The sequence below is a fragment of the Leptopilina heterotoma genome, unplaced genomic scaffold, assembly GCF_015476425.1.
Source record: "Leptopilina heterotoma isolate Lh14 unplaced genomic scaffold, ASM1547642v1 Lhet_63, whole genome shotgun sequence".
NCBI lineage: Eukaryota > Metazoa > Arthropoda > Insecta > Hymenoptera > Figitidae > Leptopilina > Leptopilina heterotoma.
Window position 1 is genome coordinate 2,716,007 of NW_025111149.1, and position 24,777 is coordinate 2,740,783.

General features: G+C 23.4%; 2 protein-coding genes across 5 annotated transcripts; one reads left to right on the forward strand and one right to left on the reverse strand.

The window, feature by feature from the left end:
- Positions 1 to 15,385: 15,385 nt before the first annotated feature.
- LOC122509846 (actin-related protein 5) lies at positions 15,386 to 21,756 on the reverse strand. Its single transcript, XM_043624119.1, has 7 exons — positions 21,559 to 21,756; positions 21,046 to 21,360; positions 19,066 to 19,346; positions 18,679 to 18,897; positions 18,270 to 18,568; positions 16,232 to 16,412; positions 15,386 to 16,127 (listed from the first exon to the last, which is right to left on the reverse strand). Exons 1-7 carry the CDS (start codon positions 21,659 to 21,661, stop codon positions 15,504 to 15,506), a joined length of 2,022 nt encoding a protein of 673 aa, XP_043480054.1. The 5' UTR covers positions 21,662 to 21,756; the 3' UTR covers positions 15,386 to 15,503.
- LOC122509847 lies at positions 21,712 to 24,220 on the forward strand. 4 transcript variants are annotated; one of them, XM_043624122.1, is made up of 5 exons: positions 21,712 to 21,783; positions 22,625 to 22,801; positions 23,029 to 23,257; positions 23,328 to 23,887; positions 24,014 to 24,220. In XM_043624122.1, exons 2-4 carry the CDS (start codon positions 22,659 to 22,661, stop codon positions 23,406 to 23,408), a joined length of 453 nt encoding a protein of 150 aa, XP_043480057.1. In that variant the 5' UTR covers positions 21,712 to 21,783; positions 22,625 to 22,658; the 3' UTR covers positions 23,409 to 23,887; positions 24,014 to 24,220. The 4 variants fall into 4 exon arrangements, with proteins under 4 accessions (XP_043480057.1, XP_043480058.1, XP_043480056.1 ...); XM_043624123.1 differs by lacking the exon at positions 21,712 to 21,783 and adding an exon at positions 22,040 to 22,278; XM_043624121.1 differs by lacking the exon at positions 21,712 to 21,783 and having other exon boundaries at positions 22,334 to 22,801; positions 23,328 to 23,454; positions 23,722 to 23,887.
- The last annotated feature ends 557 nt before the right edge of the window (positions 24,221 to 24,777 follow it).

The following is a 24,777-nucleotide window of genomic DNA, read 5'->3' on the forward strand; positions in this document are numbered from 1 at the left end:
TTCTTTATCGTCTTCCATAAAAAAAAGTTTATAAAGAAGAATTTTTTTCAATTTTCTTTTTATGAGAAAAAAATTGTTAGTTAAGAAATTTGCTTATTACAGTTTTTATTGTAAAAAAAAAATTACCAAAGAAGAATTGTTTAAAAACTTTATTATTAAAAGTATAAGAAAAATTATTAATAATTATCGTAATAAATTATTGTAATGAATTAATTTTATTCGTAACTAATTTCTCAAAAAAAGGAAATTTAACTGAAAAATTAAAAATTGATAATAATTTTGTATTGCAAAAAATGTTATTTTGTAACTTTTTGCAGTCAAGAATTTTGTAAACGTAGTTAAAAATAAGTATTTATTTCAAATTGACGTCAATAATAGAAATTTTTTACTAAAAAAAATTTAATTTTGTAATTAAAATTGAAAATGAGTATTTCAGTAAAATTAACGAAATTCTTTAACTGTAAAAAATGTAAATTTGTAATTGCGTTTAAAAATGATTATTAAAATTAAAATTAACAAAAATTTTTGACAGCAAAAAATTTAATTTTTCAATTGCAGTTAAAAATGAGTATTTAATTAAAATTAACAAAAAATTTTGACTCAAAATTTAATTTTGTAATTTCAATTAAAAAATAGAAATTTTTAACTGCAACAAAATTAATTTTGTAGTTAATTATTTTACTCTTCTTTAATAAAAACGAGTGTTTAATAAAAATTAACTTTAAAAATACAAAATTTTTAACTGCGAAAAATTTAATTTTTTGAAATGCAATTAAAAATAAGTATTTAAAATTGACGTCGATAATAGAAATGTTTAACTGCAAAAAAATTTAATTTTGTAATTGCAATTAAAAATGAGTGTTTCATTAAAATTAACGAAAATTTTTGAATGCAGCAAATTTAATTTTATAATTGCAATTAAAAATGAGTGTTTAATTAAAATTAGCAAAAATTGTTGACAGTAAAAAATTTAATTTTGTAATTGTAATGAAAAATTCAGTAATAGAAATTTTTAACTGCGACAAATTTAATTTTTCGGTGAATTATTTTTCTCATTTCATAAAGATGAGTATTAAGTTTTTATTATTTTATTAACTAAAACATTTAATTAAAATTACCGTTAAAAATACAAATTTTTAACCGCGAAATATTTAATTTTCTAACTCCTTGTAAAATTGAGTATTTAATTAAAATTGGTAAAAAAAATTGAATTACAATTCTAAATTGTATTTAAGAGAATTTAATTTATTTTTTAAAAATTATACTTACAATTATAAATTGTAATGAAAAGAAATTATAAATTATAATTAAAAAAAATTATTATAATTAAAATGCTTTAAGCTAAAAATAAGTTCGAAAAAAGTATTCCGACCACCCTGATTGATAAACTGTTAAGAAAAAAAATAATGATCTTTATATTGGCTAGTCATTGTGCAGCTATAAGAAGATATTGTACTACTGAGCTGTGATTAAAGCCACCGAGCATAAGTTCGCGCAAAAGTGAATTTTTTTTCTCTTTAAATAGAAATTTAGTGGTATGATAAATAGATAGACTAGAATTACCGAATTTATTCGTTTATAAAACGAATATATAGGCAATTTTTTTTCCGAATTTCATTTAAAAAAAAAATTCTTTTTTTTTTGAAATGATCTTTAAACTTCCGATTTTTGCTCCTTCGAATTCCAGTATTTTCAACGCTTTGTTTTCTTTCTTCTAAAATAAATCGCTCTCAAGGGAACTTTCTTTTTTCGACAAGTAGATCAAAATATAATATTTTTTCATAGAGAGAAAAAGAGAGAGAAAGAGAGAGAGAGAGAGAAAGCCAAAAAAAAATTTTATAGAGCGTACTGGACAAAAAAATAATAAATAAAGTTAAAAAAAACGAACCGCCTTGGGTTTTGTATAAAAAATCTTTCGGCTGGTTGAGATTAGTTTTTTCGTGCACAATAAGTGTACTTGTGTATATGTCTTTCTTTTTCGCCGTTAAAAAAAAAGCTTTTCGTTGAGTAGTTATTAATTTACTGTAATAATTTATTTTCCTGGTTGATTTGTGTGTGTTGAGATCGTCATTTGATGACTGTCGAGACTTTTTTTAAACACTTGTTTCTATCATCTCGTCGATTTTTGAATTTAGACGTAAAGAAATTTTTCTGTTTGATGAAAAACAAAAAATTACTTTGAAAAGAAAATAATTGTCATCGGTTACAATAAGAGACGCGCAAGAAAAGTGACGATCGAAACGAGAGAAAAAAAAACTTTTCAGCCTTGAAATAAGCCAAGCTTGTAAATAATCTAAATAATAATTCATAATGGAAAACTAATTGAGTAAAGGGTCTACGTAGGATTAAAAAATACACTTAGCCATTGGTCGAGATAATATTATTATGTAAACGCCCGATGTAAAATAGTTTAAGGCACTAAGTAATACCAAGGCGCAACAGCTATTTTCTAATCGAAAAATAAATTACAAAAAAAAGATTAAAAAAACGTAAGTTTATAGTGCGATAGAAAATTAGAGAGACAAGTAAAAAATACTGATTAGCAGTAATACCTCATCAACATCTGCAACAAGAAATTTAAAAAAAAATCATATTTGATACAACATGACACTCAGATGCAAAAGAAAAAAAATAACTCGGTAAATATCGTCCATCGCGTCGTATTTTGCCTTTCGTTCAGTTTCCAATCGCTAGTCTTATCCCCATTCAAAACAAATGTGATAGAGACAGTTCTGGTTTCAAATCTAGAACAAATTCTTTTTTTTTTCTTCTCTCTTCAAAAAATCCAAATTTTAACAAGTTTAATTTTTAAGTTAGATCTCAAACAGTCTAGAAATATTATAGTTAATTAGAAACAAAAAAAAATTAATACAAATGTTGTGAACATTTGTGCAGTGATAGTAACACTTATCTTTTTAAATTAACTAATATTTATTTTAATTTTCGAATTTTATTTAATAAAATAATATTAAGTTTTTAAATTTCGTCGTTTGTATATCTATATAATATGTGTGTGTAAAATCAAAACAAAAAAAGAAACGAGAAAAAATTTTTCGACTCTTAAAAATTTATATTTATGTGAAATTTTTATTTATCTGACAAAAATAATGTAGAATATTCTGTGATACAAGAAAGAGAAAACAACATTTTGGTCTCTTAACTAAAGATTGTTAATTTAAGTGTAAAGGAAAAATTAATAAAAATTAATAATAAACAAAATAATCTAATGAAAACTAATACGAAAAATAATTTACATAATTTACAAAAATAATTAATAAAAACTAATTGATAAAATAATAAAATTAATTAATATTAAATTAATACTTATTGATATTAATTAATATTAATATTAATATTTATTAAGAAATAATGAATAATTAATAAAATAAAAAAATTATTGATAAAAAATTAATACCAAACGTTTTTGGTTTTCAAAACGAAAAAAATTTTGTTTTGTTAATTTTAAGTGGAAAGAAAATTAAATAAAGATGAAAAAAATGAAAAAGAAGTTTTTTTTTAATGTAAGTAGTGCCATTTTTATTCGAAACCAGTTCTGAACTCATGTTTTAAACGGGGATTTTCTCTTCCACATTCGATTTATAAAATAATGAGTGATCAAAGAAAATCAACACTGAACGGTAAAACATCGAAGCACAAAGTAATGTTTTATCCTTCTTTATATATAAATAAATATATATAAAATAATAAATATGTAGCTTATACGAGTGCAAATAAAATAAAATTACAAAAAAAATAAATTAAAGTAATAATACTGGAAAAAAGAAAAAACAGGGCGCGAAAAGAAAATGCTTTTTTTCGAGCTGTGTGCTACTTATTCGTTAATGAGTTATATCTGTGATGAGTGTGATCAGATTTGTCATCGACGAAAAATTACAGCACTGATTTCATTATTGTGAATAAATATTATTTATGAATATTTTTTGTTACAATTTTTCATTCAAAATGCAAAAATTCGATTTAAAATTTTTTTTTAAAACAATTGATGAAAAAAAATTGTCTGAATTTTATCGAAAAAGGAAAAATAAATAACAAAATAAAAATCGAAAATTGATTTTCGTTTTCCAATTTTTCAAATTAATACAATGATTACTAATTAAATATTAATATTAATTTAAGGAATTTAATTTAAATTAATATTAATAAATAATAATTGAAAATTAATCAAATTTCTTTATTTTTTCTTTATTTAAGAAATAAAAATAAATAAATTGGATAAAAAATTTCTTTTTCGAAATTATTTTCGTATATTTTGGTAAAAGATTATTGATATAAGAATAAAATTTTTCCACTTGAATGAAAAATCGAACGAAAAGAAAGATATTCGTGCGAATCATCAGCTTTGGAAATTTTTTAACGTCATAAACTATTGAGTTGTATTTTTTTATATTTCTGACGTTGAATACTCAAGATCGACTCTCGATTTTCTTTGAAGAAATTAAAAAATCTTTGGAAAATCGGGGACACTATTTTTTTACTGAAGAAAAAAAAAAGTTGTGATAGTTTGTTATTTTTAGTGAGATGAAAATTATTATAGTGTCTGTATCTCATTTTTGATACAGTTTTATCAATTTAATTAATGGATTATTTGCAATGAAAAATAAACAGATAATAATATGTATTTTTCAAGAGTCCGTTAATCATATATAAATATATATATATACATAAATATTATTTTGTATAGGGTGCGCTTGAATGAGTTTTAATCTGCATGACATCAAATGTGAATGACTTTCGAATTCGAGGATCTTCAATTATTTTTTTTTTGTATTTTCGTTTGAATTAATAATTTCCTTATAATTATAAATCAGTTTTGATAGTATGTTATTAACAAATTTCTAAATAATTTCAAATATTTAATTGGATTTATGTGTTTAAGTGTATAATGTATAACAGACTATTTAATTGAAAAGCAATAATTGAAGTGTAATACATTAAATTGAAAGTAATTTTAATGTCATTAATTGTAACGAAATTAATTATAATGAAATTAATTATACTGAAATTAATTAGAATGCAATTAATTGATTCGAAATGTTATTAATTAGAATGCAACTAATTGAAATCGAATTAATTGAACTGCAATTAATTGGAATGCAAGTAATTAGAAATGCAATTAATTTAAATGCAATTTACATATTAGAATGCAATTAATTAGAATGTAATTGATTTTAATGTAATTAATGAAAATGTCATTATAATTAAATTGTAAGTCATTAAATTGTAAGTAATTTATGTTCTAAATGAAGTTAAATATAAAATATATAATTAATGTGCAATTAGATAAAATTTATTGTTTAATTGAAATCAAGCGAAATCTAATTTGTAACTTACTGAAATTGAAGTTAAATAATAAATTAGAAAATCATTTCGATTCAAACGCTAAATTCAATATTGTAATTTCAACGGGTAAACTGTTTTTAAATCTCGAAATAAAACTCGAAAGTTATCTGCAAATTTGGGTGCATTTTAGTAAAAAAAAAAGAAAAAGATATTTTATAATTTAAATAATATAATTAAATTGCAATTTAAATTTAAATTCCTATAAAATTATAATTTAAATTCAAATTTAAATTTAAATTTAAATAAAAACAAATCTAACAAAAAAATGTTTAATCCCCAAAAAAAGTATTAAATTAAATGAATTAGAAATTTCTTTCTAATTATATTTTTGATTCTATTTTATTATTTAAACAAAAAAATTTCACAATTTCACGAAATCCTCAATTTCTGAAACTCGAGAGTCGGATTAAAGTAAGCGCGAATTACGGCAATAACATTTTTTTTATTTTTTGATAATTTTCATCTTTATCAGAGGTAAATAAATGATGATTGGCAAAGAATGTGAAAGTGTCAAGGGAAAGGGCAAACAAGAATGATATTCAAAATGGAAAATAAAAAAAAATGTTAAAAAAAAAACTTTGATAGAGGTGGAATCAAATTTGTATAATTTAAGTAATATTTAATTTTTTTTAAAGAAAAAAGCCTTAAAAATTAATTAACTTTTATTTATTGCTATATTATCGCACTTATTTCAATAAATACAAGAAAACCAAAAAAAAAAGAAACGAGACAAGAGTGCTTATAAAATAGTGATTAGACTCAAGAGTGATTGTAATTAAATAAAAGAAAGATCCTCTTCCAAATTATGATTCATTTTCAAAAAAAAAATTAATTCAACAAAAATCAGAAATGTAACTTTAATATGTCGAAAAAAAAATTCTTTTCAAATTTTAAATCGAAATTAATAGTCGAAAATTATTTTCCAAATTGTCTTATTAATATTTATTATTATATTCTTTTTATTTGTGTTATTGCAATTTCTGTAAAAAATATTTATTATCATATTTTCATTACTTGTGTAAAAAATCCTATAACTAATATTATGCATAATAATTAGTAATTAATTAATAATTAATTAATAGTTATTCATTAATTTCTACAATTATTTTATTTGTCATTGTATATGAATCATCGAGTAAATAAGTCAAAGAATTATTTTATTTATTAAATAATTAATTAACATTTATCGATTTATGTATATAACTATTTTATTTATTAGCCGTTAAATAATTGTTTATTAGTCACTAATTAATTATTTATTTCTATTAATTAATAGCCAACTTCTATTCATTGATAATTAATTTCTGTTAATTATTAAGGAACTTCTATTAATTAATAATTAATTTCTATTAATTAATAAGCAACTTCTATTGATAATTAATTAATTTTTGTTAAATAATAATTAATTTTTATTAATTATTAAGTAACTTCTATTAATTAATAATTAATTTCTATTATTTAATTCATAGGTATAATTTCATATTTTATTTATTTTTAATTTCATTAATTTCAATATTAATAATTTAGAAAAAGAACAAAATTGAAAAGGAGAAATTTAAATTTTGGATGAGAATAAAAAAACGGGAAATGATGGAAAATTTGAAGGGAATCTTTCGTTAAGTGGAAAAAATGTAAAACGCCCAGTGTTTAGAAAAAATAATTAGTAAACTTGACAGACTTTTAGAATGCCATACGAATCGTTCGATAAGCACGCGAAGAATGATTGAAAGAAATGAATAAAGGAAAAAAAATGGGAGTGTTAATCGTATACGATTCGGAGCACGTACATAATAGTAATTGATTTTTCACGCGATGTTATTGTACATTAGCAATGAGAGTCCGAGGGTAGAAGCGAGTAATTACAATGTCAAAGTAAAAAAAATAATAATAATGAACGGCATAAATTGTAATAAAGAAAAAGCATAAAAGAAGAATTATTTAATGAAAAACAAAATCTACCTAAATCATATTTCCTCATTTTAAATGAAGAAGAAGAAGAAGAAAAATTCTCGCGTCGCTCGACATTGCGCCTGTACCATTTTGCTTCTTTAGCAGAGTACAATGCCATTTATTTTTGTAATACGTTTACGTAGAATAGTTCTTATTTTTATAGAGGTTTTACTGTGCTACCGTAAGTCTTAGAGGCCTGCGTAAAAAAACGTAAATTTAGAGGATTTTGTAGAAAAAAATGGGGTGGAGGGCTGGAAGATTTCGATTAAGCCGCGTTCGACGCTCGCCAATGACCAGATACGTGCTTAAAAAATTTTTACTCCAATTATATAAGAACGCAAAAAAAACTGTAATATTCATAACGTAGAATTTAGATTATAAAGAATTAAGAAAAACAAAGAAAGAAAATAACGAGTGTCGAAGCGGAAAAGTCTGAATTAACATTTTGCAAATCTATACAAAAAAAAATGATCCTTATTTTTTTTCACTCACAGGAAAAAGAAAATTGAAAAACTGACTATAATTATTATTCTAAAATTATATTTCTTTTCAAACAAAATTTTTTCTAAACAAAATCTAAATTCAATGTTTCAATTCAAATTGGGAAAAAGAAAATAAAATTTCAAAATTGAGAGAAAAAAAATCAATTTCAAATTGAGAAAAAGCAATTCAATTTCGAAATTTTTTAAGAAAAAAAAATTTACTGCCGAAAAAAAAATTCAACACCAGTTTTTGGTAAAACTTTGTATAATATAAATTCATCGCTTTTTGGCAGTCGATTTTTTTAAATGCAGAAATAAATTTCCAAATTTAAAGACTAAAGATTAAAAATAAAATTCGAGTTGAGAGTTTTTCAAGAAGACGAGAATTTTGTATGTATATTTGTTAAAATCAAAAAGGAAACTTTTCCTGAAGAACTCTTTTGAAAGAACGTCGAATAAAAGAATAACGAAATAAAGAACAAAATAAAAAAAGAATAAAATAGTAAAACTAAATTTTTTCTTAATTTACTCGCTTTAAACAGACTTAATTAACGAAATAAAATGTGAAAAATAGGTATAAATATAACTAAATAGTTTGAATTCGTACCAAATGTTTGTGAATAAAACAAAAAATTAAATAAATAACCAGAAATAAAATAAATAATACAAAGGAAATAAAAAATAACAAATAAAATAAAAAAAAACAGCTAATATAATACAGGCCTCGGATAATAATGGCTTCTTTTGACTTTTTTCGACTTACTTTCAAAAATTGCGACTTTTTCGACTTTTCTTACTACATTTTTAGTATAAAATGCAACTTATTTCGATTTTTATACTGTGAAAAATATCTATAGACAAATCTTTCAAAAATTATTATTGAATATTTTTTCTAATTAAATTTTCGAAACATACAGTTAAAAAGATTTTGAATACTTAATTGAAATTTTGTAAAATTTAATTGAAAATAATTTATTCTTCTCAAGTATTTTATTATAATTTTTGAAGAATTTTAATTGCTTTTTGAAGATAATTGATTTCTCAAAAATTTTAATGAAAAAGTCTACAAGTGTAAATTTTGAGAATGAAAATGAATGAAAATTAGGTTCTGAATAATTATATTAAAATATTCATTGAAAAAAGTAATTCTTAGATTTTTTTAAAATTAAATTATTTTTAATACATATTTTCAATTACATATTTTCGAAAATTCAAAATACATAAAAAAAATAATAATAACATTACAATTTTTTAGAATTATTTTTAATAACAATTTGGAGAAAACAATCATAGATATTAAAAATTATTCAAAAAATTAATTCGTTTTTTTAAATTATACAAAAATTTTTTTAAGAAATTCGATTATTTTCCAAAAATTACATTACAATATTTTAAAAAAACTATTTGTTTTTTAGACTTATTAAAATTTTGGAGAAATCGTGTTCATATTTATAATTAAAATTCTTTATAAAAATTTGATTACATATTTCTTTTTATATTTTACAAAAATTCAATTATTTTTTAAAAGATTTTACCAAATTCCAATCATTTGGAAATTTTCAATTATATATAATTGAAATACTATTATCTTTCAAATATTGTTTAAAAATATTTTGAAAAAATTGAATTTTTGTATTTAAATAATTGAATTCTCGAAGAACTTTCGGAAAATTATATAAAATATAATTGATTTAGAGATGAAGTCTAGTAAAAAATTGTAGAAAATAATTGAATTTTGAAAGGGATAATAATTGTAATTTTTAAAAATTATTAAATTTCAAAAAGTTTTAAATTCAAATTTTTTAAATTTTATTACCTGTGGAAAAACAAATAAGAAATATTTAAATATTAACAAAATTATTTAAGTTTTTAATAATTGAATTTAAAAATCAGTGAAAGGTCCGGGAAATAAAAAATAAATATTTTGTGTCAACACTGAATTAAAATACGACTTTTTCGAATTTCTTTCCATTTTTAATCCACTAATGCGACTTTTTTTATTCCTTAAAGTCGATCCGAGGCCGAAAAATAAAAACAATATATAAAAAATAGAAATAAAATAAAAAACAGCAAATAAAAACAATAAATAAAAAATAAAATAAAAAGCAATAAATAAAAAATAAAAAGAAATTAATAAACAGCAAATAAAATAAAAATAACAAATAAAAAATAAAAATAAATTAATAAATAAATGAAGATTCAAATTTACTAAAAGAAAAAAAATAAGGATCGTTGAAAGAGTGAAATAGAGCCGAAAAAACTAAGGAAAAGACACCATTGTACCCTATTATTAATAAAAAGTATCTAATTAAGTGCTAAACTACCGAATAATAAAAAAAACAAACGACTATAGATGCGTTCTTCGAGTGCAAAAACAAATAAAACACACAGGCTCATTATCAGAGAACGGATTAATAATAATAAAAAAAAAAATTGAAAATAACGAAAAAGTAAATAAAAAGAAGAAAAAAAGGCTCGACTATCACGAATATAATTTTCAGACAACCAACATATCCTGGCTAAAAACCTGTTTACGTACATACTGCATTAATACCTAGTTATTATTATACATACATAATATAAATATGAATATAAATATATAAATATATAAATAAATGAATAAATATATATATATACATATATATATGTTATAAATAGGCTATTTTATGTGTAAAACGATAATTATTTAAATTATCCTTATTAAAAAGACCATAAAATAACCATGGTAAAAAAAAACTAAAGGCAAGTATGTACTGTACATAGCTGTCACTGATCCCCATCTCCTCTGCCCACGAACTATACAGACAAAAATTATAAATATATATATTATACATACACCCATTAGTTTTTAAGAAACATTAACCATTGTTGTACTAATTATTGTGAATTATAAATTATAATTATGAATTATTATTATCATTATTATTATGATTAATTATGAATTATTATTATTATTATTATTAATTATGAATTATTATTATTACCTATTATTATTACTATCATCATCATTATTATTATGATTATGAATTATTATTACAATGATTATAATATGCGAAAAAAATATAATTTTGTTTGATTGTTTTTTTTTTTTTTTAATTTAGAATATTATCCGCTTTTATCGTTAGCGGAAGTAGATCCTCACTTTTAACACGATCGGAGAGAGAAAGAAGAAAGAAAGAAAGAGTGTGTGAGATTATTATTCTTATTCTTCAAATTGGATTCTACCTCAATTTTACGGTAATATAAAGAATTGTGGTCGTGTATTCTTTTTTAGATTAAACTGAAAGACTAAAATGAGAAAAAAAAAATAAAAGGGAATCGCGACTCAAGAAAAATTACACAAATCGAAAATTAAACGAGAGAAAAAAATAAAATAGCGATTTTTGTTAGTCTGCAGCGACCTCATTCTGTGATAAACCATATAAAGAATATTATTTTAATTAAGATTCATTGTGTTTAAGAAAAAATGCGACGAACGAAAAAGTCCCTTTTTTTCTCTCCTTCCTTTTTTCAAAAAAAAATTTTTTTTTGCAATTTTTATTCGGTTTCTAGTTTTAAATTACTCACGATAATTTTTTCTATTTCAAAGAAAAGTAAGAGACCAAAAAAAAAGATTGAAATCTATTCGAATTTAGTCAACAATTTCGAAAAGAAAATCAATTTTTTTGAAATTCGGAAAAGATATTTAGAGAAAAGTGTCGTGAGAAACAAATTTTGTAACAAGCAAATTGAGAGTTAAAAAGAACGCTTTTTAGAGTAACTGGAATTATTTTTTTTCCTCTGATTTTATTTGGAAATTGTCGCTCTATCAGTAAAGGAAAGATGACGAAGATTAAAGGGGGCAAAGAATGATATAATGTTTAGAGATAGAGATTGATATTTTCAGTATATTATATTGTGATGTTAGGTTTTAAGCTGTGGACCTAAGTCGATGAGATAAGCTGAGGTCGCTGTAGTCGAAACTTTGGAAGAAAAAAAAAAGAAAACGCTAGCGTGAGGGATCACTTTCACATTTTTTTAGATCACCTAAAAAAACCTCTTTTAAGATCTTATTAATTATCTCCAAAAAAAGTTACAGCTACAACAAATACAATTAAATTAAAAAGTATCCGTAATAATATTGTCTTTGGATGATCAAAATGCAATGGAAATGTATATTGTGAACGGCAAGCTACAATGTAGTTTGTTCGTATTATCATGAACAAACAAGAACACTTGTGTAATAAAGTAGATATCCATAGACAATGCCCTAAGTTTTTAATTTTCCTTTAATTTTCCTTTCTCCGGTTAATTATTATTTCATTATTATCAGGTATTTAGCAGGCCTTGGATCGACTTGAAGACGGAAAAAAGTCACTTTAGTCGATTGAAGATTAAAAAACAAATACAATAGTCGGAAAAGTCGTTTATTTAATTCAGTGTTGACACACAAATTTTATTTTGTATTTCCCTGAACTTTCACTGACTTCTAAATTCAATTATTCAAAAATTAATTAATTTTGTTAAAAAAATATTCAAATAGGGTCATTTGGGGTAAATGTAAAGAAGGGGTAAATGTAAACAGTAGATGTTTCAGCTAAATTTACAAATTAAAAAATAAGTACGACGTCAATATTTTTACCTCAGCTCACCTACAACATGTTCTGAGTATTGCAAATATTTTATTTTGACAATTGGCAATGCCATAGTGTAAGTTATTTTTTAATGCAAAAAAGATTGAAAATCAAAATTTTACTGTTTCAGTATTTTGTCTCGCATTTGCATAAAAATAAATTTAAAAATCAAACAAAAATATGTAATTCTTCCTTATTAATGCCCTAACAAAAATTGACTTTGATTTTTGATTTTCGTCAATTTACTTAACAAATAATTAAGTGTTTACATTTACCCCAAGAATTCGAAAACTCGGGGTAAATGTAAACAGAACTTGAACTACATTTTAAAAGAAAATAATTGAATAAATTTGCTTCTATTTCACAATTTCATTAATTTGGCAATGTAAAATTACATAGAAAAGGCAATTAGGTCCTCTTTAAAAAAAAAAATTTGATCAAAAAAAAAAAAATTCTTTTTGAAAATTTGATCAATTTTTAAAAATATTTTTAGGTTCATCCGCCATTTTGAAAATTTAAAATTTGACTTCAAATTCGTATTCAGCGACCTCAAAAACCCCCGAGTAGCCAGATTCAAGCAAATTTGATCAATTTTTAAAAATATTATTTTTAGGTTCATCCGCCATATTGGATCCACCATTTTGAAATTTAAAAATTCAATTTTAGATCCTTATTCAGCAAAATAAAAAAAAACTTCTTTTTACCAAGTTGAATGAAAATCTATTAAAATTTGTTCAAGTTATTCAAGTTTTTACATTACTAGTTTTGTAATGGTTGATTGTTTATTTTATATGATACATTATCAGTCAACTGGTTATCAGTATCAGTCATCTACGAAGAATTTTTATCAGTTTTCCCATCCCTTAAAACAGTAGTATACTTGAAATAACTTGTTTCTTAAACTTCGCTTAACTACAGTGGTGTTTACATTTACCCCGAATTTTAGGAAAATTTCAAAATCTCGGGGTAAATGTAAACAGTCAGTTTTAGGCGGCTCAGGTGCATCAATATTTTTTTGTACCTCGTAAAATTTTTCTAGGGAAGTAAAGTAACAAGTTCATGCAAAAGAAATCCGTCCGTTTTACCTTTTAACAAAAAAAAACTAATGTTTTTCGTGAAAAATAGATATTCCGTTTACATTTACCCCAATTGACCCTACCTACTTATTTATTTTCACATGGGAATTTAAATAATTTTCAAAATTTCAAATTCAAACGTTCAGACAGTTAACTATTTTTAAAAGTTAAAATTGTAATCCTTCAAAAATTTCTAAATTCAGTTAGTCAAAAATTAAATAATTTTCTTAAATAAAAAATTTAAATACTTTTTTTTTACAAGGGAATTTAAATAATTTTTAAAATTTCAAATTCAAACATTCTGATAGTTACTATGCCTTAAAGTTAAAATTGTAATCTTTCAAAAATTTCTAAATTCAATTAGTCAAAAATTAAATAATTTCGTTAAATAAAAAATTTAAATACTTATTTATTTTTACACGAGAATTTAAATAATTTAAAAATTTTCAACTTCATACATTCTGAAAGTTAACTATTTTTAAAAATTAAAACACTAATCCTTTCAAAATTTTTTATTTACAACAACTTTCAACTACATTTTTTTTTAAATCAATAATTTTTAATAATTTTTCGAGACTCAAATTATTTAAATAAAAAATTTGAAATATTTATAAAATTGTAACTGCAATGATTCAAAATTTCTCTTTAAAGTTATTAAGGAGAATTATTGAAAATGTTTTGCAAAAAAAATACTGAAAATAATTTATTTTTAAAAAATTACAATAAAGAAATACATAAAATTAGTTTTTTGAAAATATTTTTAAATGGTAATTGTTGAAAGATAATAATTCATATAAAATTTGATATTTTTTAAAAATAATATTACAAAATTGAAAAATTTTCCAATAATTGATGCTTATAAATTTTTTTTATAAATAATTGAACTTTTTAGAACAGTTTTTGAAGAATATTAAAAAAAGCTAATCAATTTTTTGAAGAATTTTAATTAAAAGTTTTAAAAACGATTAAATCTCAAAAATTTTAATGATGAATATAAAAAAGTCGATTTTTCGAGAAGTTTAATTTACTATTTTTAAAGATAATTGAATTTAAAAAAATTTAAGAAATTAGTTTTTTTTCAAAATATTGTACTGTAATTTTTCTAAACTAATTGAATTTCTTCAAAAACATTTTGAAAAATTTGAAAAACTAATCGATTTTTTTAAGATATAGTTAAAAATTTTGAAAATGACTGATTTTTTCAAATTTTAATAATAATAATAAAAATTAGAATTTAATAAAAATTTGATTTTTAATAAAAATTTTATTTTTAATAAAAATTTTATTTTTAATAAAAATTTGATTTTTAATAAAAATTGTAATTTAATTAGTTTTTGCAAATATACTGAATTTTCGTAAATATGTAATTGGAAATATTGTAAATAATTAAATTTTAAAAAATTCTAAGAATTACTTTTTAAAAAAATATTTTCTTACATTTTTTTTAAAGCAATTTTCTTTAATTTTCATTTCCAAATTTCCTTTTATTTTCATTCTAGAAATTCTAATTCTAATTTTAGAAAGTAATTAAATTTTAGAAGAATTACATCTGCAATTTTTAAAAGTAATGAATTTTCATAAGGCTTGAAATGGAAATTTTAAAAAATTTTAACTTCTATGGAAAAGTATTTAAAATTTTATTTTTGAGTTTTTCTTTTGTTTTAAAGTCGGTCTGAGGCCTGAGTTCATAATAATTTGTAGTATAATTGACTATGAATTAAAAAGTAAATGAAAAAATGAACTATTAATTAAAAAGTAAATGTAAACATAAACTATTAATTGAATTAATTGAAAAGTAAATGAATCGTGAATTTCGAAAAGGGCTCAACTCTGAAAACAAGAAGAGCTATTTTCATATAATTTGATAGTGAAAATGACTTTTACGATTTTTAGAGTTGAGCCCTTTTCAAAATTCACGATTCAAATGTAAAAAATAGAATAAATTAAAAATCGCATTACTAACCTATTTAGAATCAAAATATTACTGTAGATTTTTAAATTTTAATATTTTCAAAAAAAATTTATTCAATTTCCACATCAACAATCGCGTCCTCGACAACAATTTGCTCCGAAATTGCAGCAACTTGCAACATTGGCAACGGATCTGGCGATGGATTAAACAAATTACTTGACGAATGTTCTTTAAGATATTCACCACCCTTTTCCTCGTATTCCTTGCGAGTGACCAAATAATCGGACAAATTGCCATTTAATCCAAAATCACGTGCACCGAACCAAGCATCTAAACTGGTGTTATTTGCAATATTCACTTGAAAATTAGATCCAAAGGGTCGAATTTCCTTTAATTCGCGTTTTAAGCGATCCAATAAACCGGGAAATGATGCTGGTCCACCGGTTAAAAAAATATTAGTTGCAAGTCTCATTTGGATTGCAGGTGAATAACGTTTCAAGACAAATTCAATTGTTTCTGCAATTCCAGCCTCGACTAATCCAATCATCGATGGTTGAAATAATAATTCCGGTGAACGTAGTCGTTCTATTCCAACATGTAACTGATGAGTTTCGCCGGGAACCATTGGCGTACTTGAACCAGCACCATCATATTCTGGATCATGATGACGTAAGACTTCCTCGAGCTCTATGAGTTTCTCTTGCTCGAGTTCAGAATCTGAATCGCCGCCTTCCTATTACGATTAGAAAAAAGAAAAAAGAAAAAGGAAAATTATTTATGAATTAAAGATAAGTTTGTGATGAAATAGAAATTCAGTGAAATGAAATTACAACTTACTCGATTAATAACTTTATAAACGTCCCAATCTTCATCGCGCATACCAAAATCATCGTCTCTCTTCTCCTTTCTAGCCAACTGACTAATAATTCTCATTCTCTCTTGCGCTGCTGCTGTTCTCCTCTTGGCCATATCTTGCCTTCGTTGCCGCTTCGCCATGCGTTTATCCAATATATCTTGTCTACAATTTTAAACAAATTTAAACAAAATGTGAGACTCTCCGCGACAAAATATTACTAGACAGTTTTAAGCTTTGGAATAAAAATGAAAAAAAAAAGTTATCACTTCTGGATACGAATTATTAAATATTTAAACACTCTTCATGAACAAAATATTCAATAAAATGTGTTTGATTTCAGAAAATAAATATCGAATCTTAACAGAGTTGCCACAAAAATTCATTTCATTCTTCCTTAACTTCCAGAAAGAACTTTGACTTTTTTTCTGAGCCTAAAGAATATTCTAATTCACTCTAAAAATAATTAAATGCGCAAACAAATGATTATTATTTTCCACAGGTATTAAGATTTTTAAAAAATTCAAATTTCAAATCCTTTGCAATTCAATAATTTTTAATAGTTGCTTTTATCAAAAATAATAAAAGTTGTCACTGTAACTTATCAAAAATTATTTTTAAGATTTCAATTCAATTATTTTCTAGAAGTTTTAACTAAAATTCTTCACTAATTCAATTATTTGTAATAATTTTTAAGAAAGTTTCTTAAGAATTTAATTATATATTTAAAGAAAAAAAAATTTTACCTAAAATATTTCTATCATCTTGTTTTTAATTCAATTTCATAAAATTTCAATAATTTGAAAAGTTTTCAATTAAACATATATTTAAAAATACAATTAATTTTAAAAAAAATTGAAAAAAATTTTTCAAAAAACTACCATCTTCAGAATTAAAAAAAAAAACTTTTGAAATTCAACTTTTCTAAAACTTCAATCTGAAACTTATTGAAATCCAATCTATATTAATAATTGTTCATTTAACATTCTAAAATATAAAAATAGTTACTTATTACTAAGTACTAATTAAAATTTAGAGAATAAGTTTTCTGGTAATATTATTGCAAAAAAAGTAAGTGAATTTCTGCGGAGAATTTAATTACTTATGGAAGTACCTAATTCAATTCTTTAGAAACTATTGAAAATAATTAAATTTCTGACAAGAATTTAATTAAAATTTCCAGAAACAATTGAATTTTTTTGAGAATATGGAAAATAATTGAATTTCTGACAAGAACTTAACTAAAATTTCCAAAAACAATTTAACTCTTTATAGAATATTGAAAATAATTGAATTTCTGCAAAAAATTTGATTAAAATTTCGAGAAATAATTAAATTCTTTAGAGAATATTGAAAATAATTTAATTTCTGCAAAGCATTTAATTAAAATTTTAAAAAATAATTGAATTCTTTCGAGAATATTAAAAATAAATGAATTTCTAATAAAAATTTAATTAAAACTTCCAGAAACAATTTAATTCCTTACAAAATATTGAAAATAATATTATTTTTGCGAAGAATTTGATTGAAAATTTGAGAGAAATTTGAATTCTTTAGAGAATATTGAGAATAATTGGATTGTTTTTGAAGAATTTTAATTAATAAAGTTGAATTTTTTATATTTTGAATCTAAAAGTTTTCAAATATTGAAGTTGATATTTGAAAATAAGAAATTTTGTAATTTAATAATAAAAATTAAATACTGCGATTGGCGCGTAGTATTTGATAGTTATTTATATTATTTACAAAAATTAAAAGTGCAACTTACATAAAATTTAATTATTTTTTGAATTTTAAATAAAATTATTCGCAAAAGTAATTTGTAAATAATAATTTTTCGATAGTTTTCCAAGAATTAAATTATTTAAAACAAATTAAATTTAAAATCTGTAGTTTAATTATTGTATAAAATAGAAAAAATGGAAAATTATATTAAATCTTTACAATATTTTTAAAGGCTATTAAACAACAGTACTTTAGATAAAATTGCGAAAAAATAAATATTTTTTTGCAACAAATTACCTCTTCTTCCTGACACCAGTAATCCATTCATCAAAATCCTGTTGATCTTTTGGCTGTAGGCTGGTTTTAATTTTTGGTTTCTCCTCAATTACCATGTTTTCCTCCTGTGAATTTGCAGCGACTATTTTTTGACGTGTTCTTTCAACTTTTGCCTGTAGATTGTTAATCATTTTCATTAATTCTGCTTCATTTGAGAGTGAATAAGATTTCAGTGCCTCCTCAAATTCATCCGTTTCACCTTCTTCCAGGAGATCCTGAACTGCCAACAATTGATTGAGTTGCTCCTCGTCTTCAGCGAGCTAAAAAAATAATTATACGAATGCTAATGAAATTCTATGAATTAAATTAATAAAATATTAAAAAAAAGTATTGATAAAAATAAAATAATATATTTATCATTAATACTTGCCCTTTCTTCCCGTTTTCTAGCATTAATTTCCATGAGTCGGCGAGCAAGTTCTCGCTTTCGCTCCTTTTGCTGTTCGACTGTCAAACCTGGAGTACTTGCAGGCGCCACGTATGGAAGTTGTACTCTCAAAATATTCATATCATAATAATCAGGATCTGACCAGTTGGCAATTTCCTCTTGATAATCTAGAGCAATCAAACAGTGATCGTGGATCAGTTCCTTAAAATAAATATTCTTAATTAGTATAAAGAAATAAATATTAATTTCTTTTAGAATAAATATTAATTTATGATAAGAGAATAATTATTCATTTACATACAACAATAAATTCTTTTCTTAAAATCGATGAATTTAATTTTGCTAATAAAAGGAAAATAAGAAACTTACTTCAGCACGACTGGGTGTAATCGCATTGACATGAACTGGATATTTCAATTGCAACAATCTGTGCATGTATGAAGTTAAATGGTAACCGCCAACGTTGATTCGTCGTGAATTGACAGCATCAACTTTCCCGTCTAATATCGGAATAATATGAGTAGTGTGATAACCGATACTAACAATTAGACCATCCGAGGGACAATTATTGTGATGATAGGAGAAAAGGCAGTCGACACCATAAGTTAGCGAAGGAATATTGTAACATTCAAAAAGAAGTTCAGCCATTACTAAAAAAGGAATCAAATTTTAATAAATTTACACTAAAAAACAACGTCCGTAAAGTTTTCAAAAACAGGGTTGCCAGAGAAATTTAATTTTGTTTTTCCCTGATTTCCAGACAAAATTTCGACTTTTTTCCTGATCCTAGAGAATATTCTGATTTACTCTAAAAATTGTTAGATATCTACTCAAAAAAATGTTCCATTACATTTATTTGCGAATTTCTTTAATTATAATATTATTCGAAAACATCTATAACTTCTTCTTAAAAATAAATATTTAATAATTATTATTTTTCCATAGGAATTAAGATTTTCAAAAAAAAATTCAAATTTAAATCTTTATGAAATTCAACAACTTATAAGAATATTATTATAAAACGTGAAGACATCGATAACTCCGAGTCTTCGACTCGGAGTGATTGATTGGTGTCTTCGTGTTTTATAATAATTTAAGTTTCCATAAAATTTGTCAAAAAAAAATTTAATTATTTACAAAAATTATAATAAAATCCTTCAGAAGAATTCAATTTTCAAATCCATTTGTTTACAATTCAGTTTTACAAAATTTTGCTTATTCGGAAATTCTTCAATTAAATATTTAAAAAGTAAACACTTGAAATAATTTTAAAATTTAATTTAATTTTTTGAATTAAATTTTTTCAAAAAAATTAATTCTACAGAATTATTAGTTAAAAGTATGAAAATTCAAATTTTCGAAAATTTTAATTTAAAACCTTTTCAAAATTCAATCATTTTTAAAAATTCATGCTATAATGCATTTAATATTCAATTATTATCTAAAATTTTAACTGAAATTCATTTTTAAATCAATTATTATTAGAAAATTCTACGAGAATTCAATTATTTAAATAATTGAATAAATAAATGATTTTCAAAATTGAATTCTCATAAAGAATTTTATCAACAAATTTTTAAATAATTCAATTTTTTCAACGAATTTTAATAAAATTTTCAAAAATAATTCAATTTTTCGAGGAATTCGATTAAAATTGTATAATAAATAATTGAAATTCTGTGATGAGTTTTATTATCCATGAAAATAATTGATTCTCTGTAAAAAAATTTTATTATTTATGAAAATAATTGAATTATTATGAAGAAATTTATAAAAAATTTGTAAATAGTTGAATTCCTGTGAAATTTTTTATTATTTATAAAAATAATTTAATGTTTGCTTAGAATTTTATCAACATTTTTTTAAAATAATTTTAATTTGAATTCTTTTGAAAAATTTTATTAAAATAGTAGATATTGAAAATCATTGATTTAAGGAAAATTTTTTGTAAATAATTGAAATTTTGCCAAGAATTTTATTAAAATTTTTGAAAATAATTGAATTTTACTAGTTTTAAAGATAATTGAAAATTTGACGAGAATTTCTAAAAAATTTTGAACATAATTGAATTTTTGCGAAGAATTTTATTACTTTTGAAAACAATTGAATAATTTCTGCAATCATTTGTTACTTCTCCAAAATTGAATTTTTTCCATCACTTTTAATAAAAATCCCTGACTTTTCTCTGATTTCCCTGATCTATGGCAACCCTGAAAGATATATAAAAATTTGAAGAGAAATTTCGTATTTTAAAATTGTTGATCAAACGTTGTGAAATCTATCAAAGTAAAAAACATTTAACTGGAAATATTTTTAGTTATACGATAATTCTGTTTCTCGAATACTAACAATTTCTAGAATAATTGGGATTTAGAAATGCTTCCGTCAAGATAATCGGATGATTTATAGAACCCTCAGTTTCGATGCCCAAATGAGTGAAAGTATAATCAAATATTTGTTCCTGTGCCTCGAAATGAGTGACGACATTGCGATCAAATTGCGTCTTTAATTGAAATCGAACAGCTTCAATGTTTGCAATATCATTGCCAACTTGTAATTCACCATCCTTTTTTCCTCGCTCTTTTCTTGGCTTTGCTATTAGATTTTTAAAAATCAAAAGCGGTGCTTTGTCCGTAGCCCATCCGACTCGACAGTTGTAAGAACCTGATTAATTTTTATGCTAATTAATTTCTACTCGAAGAAATGCAAAAACAAAATTAATCTCCAATATTTATATGTTTAATTAATATAATTTAAATTTACTTACTATTTTACTACTGTCTAAATTCAAGTACTATTTATTTATTTATTTACTATTGTTAAAAACTTAATTAATTTTGAGGTTATAATTCAAAAACCTACCGTTATCAATAATCAGAGGAGTTGATTCTTCTCTCACTTTTCCAGAATATGTGTGAATTACGTCCGCCACCGATTTTACATCCTTTAACTCGAGAATATCCATTTTTTAACACAATTTTTCGTTTTTTTAATACTTTCTGTCACATAACACTGGTAAACAATGTGAAGTCAGTCGCAAGTGACAGCAAGTGACGAACAGGGTTGGGTTGCAGTTAAACGAATTCGGTAAGTTCACGTATGAAAAAATACTTGTGCATAAAGGCGCTTGCACACTTCTAAATTTTTAGGCGAGCAGCGAATTTTCACGGCCTTGAAATGAACATTACTAAATATGATTGGCTCTGACAGAAGTTCATTTTTTCACGCAGCTTTTTGTAGAGCCAATCATATTTAGTAATGTGAGTTTCAAGGCCATGAAAATTCACTGCTCGCCCAAAATTTTGGAAGTGTGCAAGCGCCTTTAAGTTCATACATGACAAAAATGCAAAATTCCAACAAAAAATGGCTTACAAAATTTTAATAAATTTTCTTCTGGAGTACCTACTAATAAGAAAAAATATCCTAAAAGAATTAATATTATTGTTTAAATCTACATTGTTTAACTACAGTTATCTTTTTTATTTTTGCAAGAAAACTAGTGTTCTACTTTCGCCATACTTATCTAACAAGAAAAGTACTCTTTTCAGAGCAAGCGTTGGAGAAAATTCATTTTTAAACTAGGTATATAGTGTAATGGAAAATTATTCTTATTATTCTTTATCGAAAGCTATTTTTTAAAATAAAATAAATAAAGAATAATTTTCCATACACTATGGTTCAAAAATGAATTTTTAAAAAGTTATGGTTGAAAAACTGATTTCGTCGATTTCGTCCCATTGACTTCAATGCATTGTTTGTAAGCATCCATCTTGGATTTCCCCCCACCCAACTTGAATTGCCTTATATTATGATTTTCTTTTATTTGTAAAAAACAAAATAAAAGAATGTCAAAATTTCATGCTATTTGCAAATTTTCATAATAAAAAAAATAATAGTAAAATTAAAAAAGAAACTAAAAAATTTACAGTTTTTTTTAACAAAAATAGTAAAAAAGAAAAAAAATGCAATGCACATATGAATTTTCTCGAGGATATGGGACGGGTGTCTCAGAGGCAATTGGAAATTGGGGATTTTCTAATGGAATTGCCAGCCATGGCAATGAACTTCAAAGAATGAATAATATTTCCACAGAAATTGACCGTTTGTAAGTCAACGCATTATTTATAATTGCATTTATTAATATATTTGAAATTGTGACACGTTAAGAATAAAGGTATTTTCGGTATTTTCCTCATTTACTTTCAGTATTTTCAGCAGTGTAGGAAATTGCAAACATAACCTAAAAATTAAGCTATAATGAGGTTTTCTTCGGAATGCGTCACAATTTTCCTTTTATTATTGCAAAAATATGTAAATAGAATATTTTTCCAGACGCAGTCATAGACCTCCAATTTCAGTGAAATACGATTGTAGAAATGATCCCGAGGCGTGGAATGTGATACCAAGTCCCCACGAATGCAAACCAGATTGGACTTTTCCAGAAAAACGACCCCTCATTACGTACAATTCAGTTTGTGAAATTATGAAACGATCGAATATTAACGAAATTAAACCTGAATTGGCTTTTCCGATTCCCGCTCGCAATTATTATATCCAACGAGTAAGTTAAATAACAAAATCAATTATTTTTAATCGTTTTTCATGATTTTACAATTCTCTTTTTATTACAGTCAGACAAGTGGTACAAAAGGGGACCGGAATGTTGTCCACAACCAAGTTGTTCAGCACCTCACTGTAAACGATTTTGCTAACACGCTAACAGAAAATGTTTAAAAATGGAAAAATAAACTCCTACAAGTCAGTAAACAAACATTACAACAATTTATTGAAAATTATTTTAAAAATCACTGAAATGATTAGAAAAATATCTCCGGAAAACAAAACACTAATCCAATGTCAATAGCAACGAACAAAAGAAAATTTCATTAAATAAACATTTCACTTCTTCATATCAAGAACGTTCAATATTTTCGATCATCTTTTTCCAAATTCAACTGAATTAAATTTTATTATAGTTAAATAAATAAATAAATTTAATTAAATTTCACGTGTGATTTGAAATAGAAACCATGCCACCAAAAAAAGAGGACAAAAATAAAGACGAGAAAAATAAAAATGAGAACAATAAAGATACGGAGAAAAAAGACAAGAAGAAAGTGCCTGACAAAATTAAAAAAGTAGGAGAAGGAGTGACAGTTGGAATCGTTGATAAACCGAAAAGATGTATTCCGTGAGTATTTTAATTATTTCATTATAGAAATTAACTCGATTATTATTCTATAAGAAAATTTATGCTAATTGCTTATAAGTGCGGAAAAATTGATATCCTGAAGCAATTTTTTTTTTCGTATTTTAGGGAAACACCAAAACAATTAGAATGCCCTACGCGATCTATTCCTTCTTCTTCCTGTCCGCCACCTAATTGCTGTGAAATTCAAAATTATTATCCAGAAGAAACTCAAGACTGCTCCGCAATGCCGAGTTGTAATCCGAAAAAATGTTGAAACTCTATAAACTCTGAGAGATTAACTTTTTGAATAAAAATGAATCTCTCCTAAATTTATTTATATATTTATTTACTTTTAGAAAGCATTTTACGTATTTTATTTTAATTAATCAATTTTACTTTCTTTATACAAGTTCATAAATATAAAAAAATTTCATTTTTTTACCATTAGGAAAAAAGAATAAAAAAGACAAATATTTGCAAATTTTTCAAAATATAAACAAAGACTCACCGATTGTTGACTTTTTCCAGAATTTCCATTTTAAAGTCATTTTCGAAAGTTTTTTTTCTCACACTGAATTTACAGTTTTCCATTCCTCGTGTAATTTTCATATTTTCCACCTAAAAATAAGTTTTCAATTAAATAAAGTGAAATATTAATGTTTAAATAATAATTTTTTGATTAAAAAGGAAAATAAGTTATTCTTGATTTTGAAAAAGTGATAAATACCAATAAATTAAAATTTATTAGGTAAAGAGCTGACACAAACTCATTTTCTTCATCATGGAGTCATGGAGATGAGTGAAAAAGTGAGGTTAGAAAACAATATTCAAACAAATACAAAAAAGTTCAAAATGTTTTCCAATTTTCAAGAAAAAAAATTACATTTTAA